The following is a 12,407-nucleotide window of genomic DNA, read 5'->3' on the forward strand; positions in this document are numbered from 1 at the left end:
TTCTTTTGGATATATATATATATATATATATATATATATAAATAAATAGAGACCTCATAAAATAAATAACCTAATGTGTGTGGTGTAAAAAAAATAAAAAAATAGTGAAGGCCATTTTCATAGGCTTGTGACATTTGAATTTGTATATATTAAAACATTATGGTTGGTGTTGAAAAAATAAAAAAAACAATTGAATATTGGAGGCTGTCACGGTGACACACCCCACCCCCATCCCTATCCCCTACCCTCATAGCCTTTTTTTTTTTTTTTTTTTAAAAAAATGGTTTGTTGTGTTGTGTACAGTGGAAGACCAAACATTCACAAAAGGAAAAGTTAAAAGGGAAAGAGAAGTAAAGCAAAAGCTGTTCCTTCTCTATTTTCTTAGATTTGCTTTTCACACACCCCATTCCCTTCCTCCCTTCATCTCTCGTAGAGGAGGAGTTTTCTTTCTTCTATGTTCTTAACTTCTTCAATTTCTGTAGTCCATTTGATTTTTTGGGCAAAGTTCTAGATCGATCTTGGCTCTGTCTCTTCTTGTACTGCACTTCACTTCTGAGGAGTTTGTTGTGCAAAATTGAAGAGAAGAGTTTGGATTACAGATATATAGTAAATCGATTTTTTTTGGGATTTCTGGACCCAATTATTTATTTTAGTATACTGTAAATTGGAAATGATGTTGATGTTGGTGAGTATGGTGTGATTGATGAGTGAGGAACCACTATTTGTTGTTTGTTGAGTGTATAGCTAGATTATTATGGGTCCCCTCCATTAGGTTTGGCAGATAAGCTCACTGGGACCTTTTGATTTACTTTATTTGAGAAGAAGAAAGAAAAAAAGTTTGCTTTTTGATTCAATTATTACAATCTTGATTGTGTTGTTAGAGCTTTACTTTGAAGTAACTTGCTAAGAATAATGGCACAGAGAGTTAAAGGCACCCCATCACTAAACTCCATCAAATCACTGCCAGTCGGATATGCATTTGGTTTGAACAAGTCCGAGACTGTCGATGCGGCTAATCATAGAATGGCATCCAATACTGTCTCCAAGAATGGAGAACTGTTGAATGAGGCTAATGGCAATGCTGATGGATATAGTGAGGAATCCCCTTACAGTAGATTGAACTTTTCTGTTGAGGAAAGCCTGTCTAGTGGTGATGATGATCTGAGCACCAATGCATTCACACCGTCTTGTGTAAAATCGAAATGGAGTGACACCACGTCTTATGTGACAAAAAAGGTATTGGATAATCATTTTTCATGGATCGTTCTTGTTTGTTGGTATCATCTGTATGCAACTTCTTGATTTGATATTCTGTTTGTCTGTTGGTTGCTTGATTGAATTTTAGATAAGCCTCTTTTTGATCATATTTGGTTCATCAAGAATACCTTCAGCTTATAAAATTGTTGGCTTAATCTGCTAAACTACTTAATGAAAGTCACTTATGGTTGCTCGGCTTGTACAACTTGACGTGATTTCTGGGAATGGTTGAGAGCTTAGGAAGCTGATTCTTAGCCTCCACTTTTTAGTTATCAGTAGCTTCTTGGCTCATTGTCTGTGATTGGATTTTAAGCTTTGCAGAGAGGACAACTCTTGTAGCATTTCTTTCAGGAAAATGACAAGCTATTTTATTGTAAAACCTAAAACAAATTATCTTTATTTCAATGTAGGTTTGTAAGTTCTGTTCTGTAAGATCTTGGAAAATTTTTTCTAGAGTGTCAACATATTGCTAATGATACCTTCAAAGTAAATAAAATTCTGGAAGCTATAATATCATTCTCGATTCATAAAGATGTATTTTTGATAGGATATTGAGATAATTAATGCAATGTAGGCTGCAAATTAGTACTGGATCATCCTTTTCTTGTGTTGTCTAGTGTTGTCAAAGGTGCGCTTCAAGCGCACTTAAGCCCTGAAGCGAGTATGAAAACGTGTTGAGCGCTTCACCTCCTTAATTTTCTTTTCGATGTCTTTCATCAAGGCTCTAATAAAAACTTCTCTTTGCGAATGAGCAATTCCCGAAGAGGCGACACTACTGATATTCCACTTATCATTGAAAAAATTCAATTACCTTGTATTTGTATCTTTTTCTTCATTCGTGCCTTTTTTGATTAAATCCCATGCTTTATTTGCGCTTTGCATAAAGCCCCAACAAACCTTAGAGCTTTTTTGCGCTTTTTGCATTTGGTAACGTTGGTGTTGTCTCTCTTTTCTGTTCCGTTATTTTGCTTGGAGTTGAGTGCTCTGCTTTAGATGGATAGTTGTTTTAGCTGCTTTTCGAATCATGAGGAGAGATCATAGTAAAATTTTTGGTAGTTACATTTATCTGGTTATTTATTTATTTTTTGCTCGTAAATTTTACTATAGCTGTTTTAACAAATAAATTCTCACCCTTATAACTAATCCAAAAGAATCTCCTTTTTGAGGAAAATCTCTCCTACAGTGGAATTGGTGTATATACAGATTGTTATCTTACCCAAAGAAGGAAGTGTACAATGGATGACTCCCATAAAGAAATGGAAATGTAGAAGGATTGGTAGCATTTTCCCCAAGTACGTTGGCTTATAGTCTGAAACTTTTTCCATAGTTTGGAAGGGAGTATCCAGAGAGCTTGTTTTTTCCCAAGTATCCGGAGGAGAAATGCTTTATGAACAATGCGAAATATTCTTTTTCTGACTAAGGGTAGTGTTTCATACTATGGATGACTTATTGAGAAATGGAGTTTTACAAGGATGGTGACGTTTTTCTCCAATATGTTGCCTGTCCAAGGTTGAAAAATCTCTGATTTGGTTGCTTGAAATTAATTCCCAGAGGTGCTTATGTTAATCTTCATAATCTGAACAAAGAAGAATGCTTTATCAACAACCATCCTTTCTGTTCCCAAGGTGATGACCTAGAGTTTGAGGTACGAGACTATCAATCTGACGTTGACGGATTCAAATACCAGTGACGAAGCTTGGTGTGAGGCCATCTCCTTCAGCCACTATGAGCAAGATCCTTATTAACTTGTGCTTGTGGGCTGGGAAGGTTGTGCAGTGGAATACTTGAGGAGCATACAAGATGACCCAGAAACCACCAATATCTGCAACCTTTCTATTAGGATATGTTTAAGCTACTAGTTTGAAAACTGGCTTGCTTTTGTTGGTAATTTTTTTGGTAAACATTGGCTTAAGTAGGAATGTCTTTCTGGAGTTCCTCGCGTATTACAGTTAGAAGATGATCAACGTACTATAGGCAGTGTGAAAATAATCTACTCCCACCATGTAAAAAAGATTGGCCTAGTTTGACTTGGAACGGAGTTTAAGAAAAGAAAGAAGACTTTTTAATCTTGTGGTTCTAAATTAAAGTTATGTCAAATGCACCAAAATACCCTTTAATCTTGTGGTCTTAAACATGCCACGTAGAAAGTTAAAGTTAAAGTGTTGCCAAAAAAGGAAAGGGGTCATTCTTTTTGAAACAAACTAAAAAGGAAATAGGGACATTCTTTTTGAAACGGAGGGAGTATTTAAGTTTCAGCACATAGAGGTTATCTATTCCTCTTGTGGAATGATGTATGGATTTTCCATCACGTGAATAGCAGAAGAATCAAACATAATGCATGTTGCATTTTTTGTTCTTACATAGAAGACTATCTCCTTTGTTTCTCATTATGTAATTGACTTGTGAATTATGGGATATGCATCTGCTTCTGAGAAAGGCTCAATGATTTGAAAGTCTGTCTATGTGCATACCAAGAGGTATGGGGCAACACATATTGTCTGATCCTTGCTCACTGAAGGGATACAATTTGTGAGTACAGTAGAATGTGTGTAGTGGACTAATTATTTCGGGAATGTCGTAACAGGACTACAGAACTTTCAGAAAGGAAAGTCAGTGACTTTAACTTTTCTGTAATTTCTGGTATTGTGAGTGATTGTACAGTATTTCTTCTGGTGTACAAGTTTGTGATTGTGCTTTTAGAGAAGTATATAGTTATACTAAACTCGCCTTCCCTCCTGTTTCAAAAGATCTATGCTTAGATGCCCTCTTCAGAGTTCCAATACCATTGGTATTTCCCCAATTTTTAAGGCCATGCAAATGGATGGATTTCATGAAGCAAATAAGTTATCCTTTTTTGAGTTTGTTGAAGATGTAAAATAAATAATAGTGCCACCTAATATTTAAAGCCTTTAAATGAGTTAGTTACATGTTTCAACACGGTACCACAACATGCAAAGGCCCTGTTTTCAAGTCTCACCACTACCTATTATTATGAATTTTTTCCCCGTTCTTAGCTCATGAAAAAGTATAAGACTACACATGAGAGGGCATGTTGAAGACATGATTAAATATATAAAAGCGTTCCCTTTTAACAACTAAAGCTTTTGGATGAGTTAGTCACATACTTCAACACAGTTACAATGCCTGGAAAGATATTGAGTGATCTGAAGTAGCTTTGAAATGGCTCTGGAGACTGGAATTTCAGGGAGGGGGAGGAAACAAGCAGGAGAAGTTACCACCATTCATGAAGTTTGCAAACACAGAGGTTGTTTATTGATTTTGTGGTGCTGCACCTAAGATAAACTTGCATCTCACTGTTTCTGTGCAACCTGTAAATTTTGACAGAGTGCAACCAATTATAGGGGTTCCGTTAATCCAAATACTCCCTCTATTTAAAAAAGAATGACCTATTTCCTTTTTTGGTTACATTGTAATTTCATATTTCCACGTGACATGTTTAAGGTCACAAGATTAAAGGACAATTTTGTACATTTGACATAACTTTAATTTAGGACCACAAGAGTCAAAAGTATTTTTTTTCTTAAACTCCGTGCCAAGTCAAACTAGGCCCTTCTTTTTGAAACGGAGAGAGTATATATTATTGGTTCTTGACAAGTGCTTTACAGTGTTGGATCTTGTGAGACAGCTGATGGCTGATTATTTATAAGATCATTTGTTGGTATAGCTTTGGCAAAAGCCAAAAGATGGCCTAGTTCATCTCACCTGTGGACAGCTTTTGGCAAAATTCTTAGGCATAAAATAGTCAATGGCAGCCTTCAAATTCTTTTTCTTGCTTGTTTGAATTCAAGTTCTTCTGAATTTTATGTTGGTTTTCGGTTGCAACATATACTAGCAACGTTCAACATGTGCAATTATTACCTTTACAATGATTTGAAACAGGATAATCCCCCATTCCCCCCCTCATATTTTATGTGTTGGGTTGGTTGATGAGATCTTTTCTACTGGCTTGTAGTCATGATATGCTGGTTTGACCGCACAACGATATTTCCACTTTCAATGATTTTCTTACCTTCGTTTTTGAACTTTTGGCGTGGACTTGTTGCAGAAGCTTCATTCATGGTTTCAATTAGCTGATGGGAGCTGGGAGCTGACAACATTCATTTCGAAATCTGGAAATGAAGTTCTCATATCATTGTCTGAAGGAAAAGTAAGGCAGTTCGCTAAGAATTTTTCATCTTTTTGCTTACAGAGCTTTGTGTAAAAGAAACAAACTGTTTCGGCAGTTCTCTAGTCAATCTGTTCAAAAAGTTGAAAAGAAGGGATGCCTTAGAAAACAAAAAGAAGTATGCTTATTCTATATCACGCATCTGCCGCTTTCATTCTCATTTCGTCATGGCCTCTGTGTACCTTACCTGGGTCCTGCTCCAACCATGTACCACCATTTTCCTCCCTCCCCAGATTCCAAGTCCCTTCCACTCTTCTTCCTAATCTAAGGGCTCTATATCTTACCTGTCAAACTTTCTTAAAGTTCTTGTTCCATGTTTTTTTTACAAACACATCTCTTTCTTCTTTGAATTAAGAAACTTTTCATGCTTAGTGAAGGTTCAAGTATATGATTTTATCTCATACCTTGTCTGTTCTTGGTCAAAGCAGGTTTTAAAAGTTAAAGCTGATGATTTAATACCTGCAAATCCTGATATTCTTGATGGTGTGGATGATCTTATGCAATTGAGTTATCTAAATGAGCCATCAGTGCTGTACAATCTTCAGTACAGATACAATAGAGATATGATTTATGTATGCTCAAATTTTCCTAATCAAGTTGTAGTTGACTTTTTCTTGATTTGTTATTCTTATGCCTTTATTTCTTATCCTCTTCACCTCTTTTAGACAAAAGCTGGTCCAGTTCTTGTTGCTGTGAATCCTTTCAAGAAAGTCGCATTGTATAGCAACGAGTACATTGAAGCTTATAAACGTAAATCCGTTGAGAGCCCACATGTATATGCCATCACAGATATGGCAATAAGAGAAATGGTTCGAGGTACTGAAGTTATGTATATCCAGTAATAATGATTGAGGCTGAACATCATTCCTGGCAATCATGGTAAATCTTATGTAGTTCTCTTTTTTCTGCAGATGAAGTGAATCAGTCTATCATTATAAGGTCAGCTAGTTAAATACATTATAGTTTTCATTTTGTTTGTTGTCTTCTAATATCCATTTTCTTTCGTATCTTCAGAGCTGAATCTCATCTAACTAATATACACTATTTTAACTTTTTTTTTTCTGTAAATGTTATTTGTCCCTTCACTTTATTGCCCCCTCTTGGGTCATAAGCCCATGATGTCGAGCTTAGCATGTACTGCTCTAAATTACTGGTCCATTCATGCATCTGTATCAAGGAGGGAACTTTTTTTTTTTTAGCAAGGTAAAGTTATATTCCTCAGCAATGTGGGTATGCTGTCAACCTTAATAAAAATTACAGTGCAATTAATCATAATTACAGAGAGCCTAAGAATTATATTAGTTGTTCTACCTCATCTATACCCTCTTTACACTAAAGATATAACGTATTAATGCAATTTTCTTTTACTTTCTGCATTGGATTAGTGCTATTCTCAAAACATCTATTGTTTCTTTCCTTCCATACTGACCACCATATGCAAGAAGGGACTAGGCTCCACCATTTTTTCTGTTTTTTACTCCCACCTCTTCTCATCCAGCAGGTTAGAAGATCTGCCGTATGCTCAGGCATCACCCATGGTTTTTGGTTGAGATTAATAAACATATGCCGCACCTGAGAAGTCACTCTACAATGGAGGAACAAATGGCTATTTGTTTCCTCCTTTTCCTTGCAAAAGTAGCACCTTGAGACAATCTCAAAACCTCTCTTTTTCAGTTTCTCCTGAGTGAGACATGCTCTTCTACATACCTTCCATGTGAAACCCTTAAGCTTGGTAGGAATATTAGATTTCCATATTTGTTTCTAAGGTCCAGGAGTAATCCCAAGTTGTGAGATCAAATTTCTTCTGTACAATCTTCAGACTGAAAATTTTCCATCCGTATCACGTCTCCATCTGATTGTATCAGAGCTGGTATTTAAACAGAGAAATCATTCAACCTTTGCAGCAGGCTGGCCACACTCTCAATCTCCCAATCATTTAGAAGCCTTCTAAAGATGATATTCCATCCTTGGTTAGTCCAGGTCTCAGCAATAGATGCTTCAGGATTGTCACAGAAAGAGAGAGAAAATAAATCTGGAAAATCCTCCATGAGTGAGTTCTGGCCGATCCATTTGTCTTTCCAAAATAGAATTCTAGTCCCTTCACCCACCTTATAACGTATGCTCTCAGACAACTTAGGCCACAAATTTCTGATAGTTCTCCAAACTGAGACTCCATAAGTGTTGGTTGTCCATTGCTCAGTCTGTCCGTATTTTATTTGCTGATGATAACATCCTTCCAAAGAGCATGGTCCTACTTTCCAAACCTCCAAAACCATTTTGATAAAAGGCATGTGTTTTGCAGCCCCAAGTTCTTTACACCCAGCCCAACAGCTTTCTTACTGAGTTGTACAATTCACCATTTGACCAGATGATTTTCCATCCTTGTTACCCAACCAAAGGAACTTCCTCCTCAATTTATCCAATCTCTTCTCCACTTTCGCATGTAGGGGAAAAAGGGACATAACATAAGTTGGTAGGGCATCCAGGACTGCATTGATCAATGTAATTCTTCCTCCGAAAGAAAGATATTGTGTCTTCCGGGTGGCTAATTTTTTTCTGTCTTCTCCACTACTCTATCCCATATCTCTAACTCTTAGTGGGTGTTACCCAGTGGCATCCCAAGGTATGTAGTAGGCAGATTTTCTACTTTGCAGCTCAAAATATTTGCTAGGCACTGAATATTAGATACATCTTTAACTTGGAACATACTACTCTTCCTCCAATTCACAGAAAGCCTTGACACTTCCTCAAGAACTATTAGGATTATCCTGATGAAACATACCTGCTCTTCCTTTGCCTCACAAAAAATCATAGTATCATCTGCATAGAGGAGATGGCAAATCTGTACATCTTCTCCAGCTTGGTTGCCCACCTTGAAACCTTTTAGCCAGTTCTTTTGAGTGGCTACCCTCACCATACTATTTAGTCCTTCCGTAGCTAAAATGAAAAGGAAAGGGGAAAGTCTCAATCCTCTTTCTGAGGGAAAACAACCATTAGGTTCTCCATTCACCAAAGTAGAGAACCTAACAGTTCTATCACAAAATTCTATCCACTTCAACCACTTTTCTCCAAACCCCATTTGTTTCAAGATATTGAGAAGAAACTTCCAATTCACATGATCATAAGCCTTCTCAATATCAAGCTTACACATGATCCCTGGGGTTTTACTTTTGATACTTGAATCAACACATTCACTTGCTACTAGGGCTGCATCTAGAATTTGTCTGCCTTGGATGAAGGCCATTTGATGCCTGTTGACTAGCTTGCTAATTACCTTTTTCATTCTTTCTGCGAGGAGCTTGACGAACACTTTGTAAACACCTCCAATGAGACTTATTGGTCTGAAGTCTCTTAGTTCAACAGCCCCTGGCTTCTTTGGAATAAGGGCCACATAAGTGACTTTGAGACTTCTCTCTAACTCATGTCTCCCATGAAACTGATTGACTGCTTTCATAAAATCATTTTTCAAGACTTCAGAAGTTCTGGGAAAAACTCATGGGGAAGCCATCAGGGCCTGGGGCCTTGTCACTGGCACATGATTTGATGCTGTTCAGCACTTCAGCCTCCTCAAAATGGCTCTGTAACCAATCTCGTTCTTCTTCGCTAATAGTATTCAGTCCTTGCAGCTTGAAATCAGGTCTCCATTGTTCAGTTTCTGCGTATAATTTCTTATAGAAACTAATGATTTCTCTTTTAATCTCTCCTGGATCTGAAATTGAGTTCCCCTCCACCAATAAAGTGTCAATAGATTTGTACCTTTTGTGGGCTGTTGCAATCCTGTGAATTTTGTATTTTAATCACCTTGTTTGAGCGGTTGTATCCTAGATCTTTGTCTCCAGGCTATTTCTTCTTCTTTAGCCACCTCTTCAAACTCCATAGCTAGGTGAACCTTTTGAATAAGTTCATCCTCTGAAAGCTATCTCAGTTCTTGGGTCTTTTCTAGGTCTGCTAACTGCTGAAGTATTTTCCCTTTCTTCTGTTTCCAATTGTTTTTGTGTGTAACTCTCCATTCTTTCAGCTTCTGTTTCAGCATCTTTAATTTAGAGGCCAAAATGTAAGATCCTGTGCCAGTCACATTGAAGGACATCCACCATTCCTTGATCTTCTCAGCAAAACCGTCCACCCTCATCCACCATTGTTCAAATTTAAGGTATGTCTTCTTAAAGTTTAGGTCCCCACAATCAAGCATAATGGGATTATGATCAGACCCTAATCTGGGCAGTAAACTCTGTTTGATTTGAGTGAACGATTCATCCCATTGAGATGAATATAAAAACCTGTCGATTCTGGAAGCTGATGTGTGAGTGTCTCCTCTTCTCCAAGTGTAGGTAACCCCCAAGAGTGGAGGGTCAATGAATTCCATCTCATTTATCCACTCTGTAAATTCATTCATGGCCCCTGTTATTCTGTTCCCTTCTGATCTTTCATTCGGGTATATTGTGACATTGAAGTCACCACAAGACACCCACGGTCCATTGCAAGCCTCCTTGATGTTGATCAATTCTTGCCATAGTTCTCTCCTAGCAACAGTATCACAGGAAGCATATACTGCACTAAGGAACCAGGTAAGCACCTGGTTGATGCCTTCAAACTTGACAGTCAGGCTTTGATTTGCATCTACAACCACTTCCCCTCTACAGTATCTTATCCCACATCACAACTATCCCTCCACTTCTACCAATTGCATTTAAGTGACATTCCCCCATCCACCTATTTTGCCATTATTGGCTATACACTTGTGTCTCATTCTCAGTTAACTTAGTCTCTACTAACACATAAATATCTGCCCTCCATTGTTGCATTGCTGTTCGTACTAACCCCCTTTTTCCTTCACTGTTTACCTCCCTCACATTCCAGCTGAGAATTTTCAGATTCATTGATTATTGGCGGATATTGTTCTCCCTCTGTTTCTAGGCTCTCCCTCTTTAAATTTAACGTGAAATTCCAGATTCTTGATCTCTTTTGGTATGGATCTCTTGCCACTGGACATCACAGATGTCTCCTTTTCTTTTAATTCCCCCCTTTTTCGATCAATTCTTAGAAAGAGATCAAAGGTCACTTTATCACATCCTTCGAAGGCCGCCCCAAACAGTTCGCTCAGTTGGAGGACATTTGCTTGGACCCAAAGAGAAGCTCTATCTTCAATTTCTTGTTCCGAGAGAGAATCGTTTATTTGGAGAGGAGAAGGTTCTTCATAATTCATTAGCTCGCCTACTTCATTCTCCTCCATGTTCTCTTCTTCCCTATCGGAACTGAAGAAAAATTCCCCCCCTCCATTTTCTTCGAGGACAAGCATCTGCATGTTCTCTCTCTCAACCGGGGACAAACTCCAAGGCTTCAGGAGAGGAAGATTCTGAGCTCATTCCCATCTCTATCTTAGACAATTGCAGGCTTGGTGGCTGTTTGGTCTCTCACAAGCAAATTTTGTCAACAAAGGCCTAAACCTTAAAATTATTAGACGTGTTTAAATAATTTTGGGCTTCATTAATTCCAGACCTTTTATCACTTTCTGGGTGACCTAAAAGGCCCAACTGTTCTTTAATAATAACTGGGCCCAATTTTTGAATTAAAGCAACCACGTGCTCTTCTGAAAGAATCACGTGATCGTCTTCCTTTTCAACTCATTGGGTATTTCTATCTCATTATCTGTCATTGCAGTTACTTGCCTGAGGGGTCTCCATCATGCTCCTGTAACCTCGAACTTCCTGCTGCCTCCTTCCTCGATTCTCACAAACTTCATCACTGCTAGGTCTGTATCTCGCCGGAGCTTCACACCACACCGGCAGTGCAAAAGTGAGATCTCCATCATTAACCTCAACGACTGTTGGTATTTCTTTTAGAGGCCCTTTGACTCTAATCCGAGCCCAACTTAAATGGTTTCGAAGTTGAGTCTCCTCGTCTGTCTCTAGCCACCCGCCGCATTGATCTCCGATGTCTTTCATCACTTCTTCCGACCATAAATGGAGTGGTAGCCCTAGGATACGAACCCAAAACCAATCAAAGCTCTTTTGCATTGGAATTGCCGTAGGGGACCACCATTCCAGCTCCATGTAGTGGTTGTTTCTCTTCCATCTTCCTGCTAGGACACTTTCGGCATCCCTTCTTGATTGAAATTCGAAAAGAAACTGGATTCCATTCATATCGAATACTTGGATGTTGAAGATGCCTTTCCATGTTTGATGAACCCATTTCCGAATCTCATCACTGTCGGGGAAGCTTCCCACGAGAGTTCTTTTCAGTGGTTCTGTTCCTTCCTTGTTGTTCCTCTCCATGGCTTGAGAAGAATGCTCTGCAGTCCATCTGTTCCTAAGAATTGCATCCTTGTAACTCCCCTTCCCTTTCTCCCCCTGTGTACTTGTTTCCCCCGCATCTGCATTTTATTCTTGTGACTGTTTGGCACCATTAATGAAAGTTTCAATTTTATACATTAAAGTGGTCCACCCTTCATTAAATGCATTTTCCAGCAAGATAATTACAGCCTCTCCTCTCCATTAACTGTAATAACAGAAAGGAACCTCCCAAATTTATAGAACTTCAAAGTGCAATAAATATGGATAGTCTTATCTCTGCATCTCCAAGTTTTAAATGATTTCCCTTTAATATCTGAGGCCTCTTTAAACCTTTTACACAACCAGATCAAAGCAGCCCTGCTCAAAGTCATCCTACGCATGTATAATCTTGCATCCTCAACCTATTCAAACTGTATTTCAGAAGAGGTATATGATTTTGTCAAGTCGTAAGACTTCCACCCCAGTCGGATGTAGATTCTGTCGGCCATCTAAAGAATGAATTTGATTTTTAAATAAAAATGTGATGTTTGAGATCAGGTGGAGGAAGTCCACCGGAAAGTGGATAGCTTAGGGCCAGAAGGGTCCCATGAGCTTTACCTAGAAAACTGTGCCTAGAGCATAGTTGAAAGGTTAAAAGTACATATTTTTTGGGGAAATTATCTCAACTGACTCAA

The 12,407-nt window shown here is 38.2% G+C and overlaps 1 protein-coding gene across 1 annotated transcript in view; it reads left to right on the forward strand.

Annotated features, from left to right (window-relative positions):
* The first annotated feature begins 282 nt into the window (after positions 1-282).
* Positions 283-12,407, forward strand: part of LOC101253239 (myosin-1) — a 35,356-nt gene continuing 23,231 nt past the window's right edge. The window contains exons 1-5 of the mRNA XM_004231474.5: positions 283-1,236; positions 5,324-5,425; positions 5,872-6,015; positions 6,109-6,259; positions 6,355-6,382. Coding sequence (XP_004231522.2) covers positions 913-1,236; positions 5,324-5,425; positions 5,872-6,015; positions 6,109-6,259; positions 6,355-6,382 — 749 coding nt within the window. The 5' untranslated portion in view covers positions 283-912. The remainder of the gene's footprint in view (positions 1,237-5,323; positions 5,426-5,871; positions 6,016-6,108; positions 6,260-6,354; positions 6,383-12,407) is intronic.

The sequence above is a fragment of the Solanum lycopersicum genome, chromosome 2 (genome assembly GCF_036512215.1).
Source record: "Solanum lycopersicum chromosome 2, SLM_r2.1".
NCBI lineage: Eukaryota > Viridiplantae > Streptophyta > Magnoliopsida > Solanales > Solanaceae > Solanum > Solanum lycopersicum.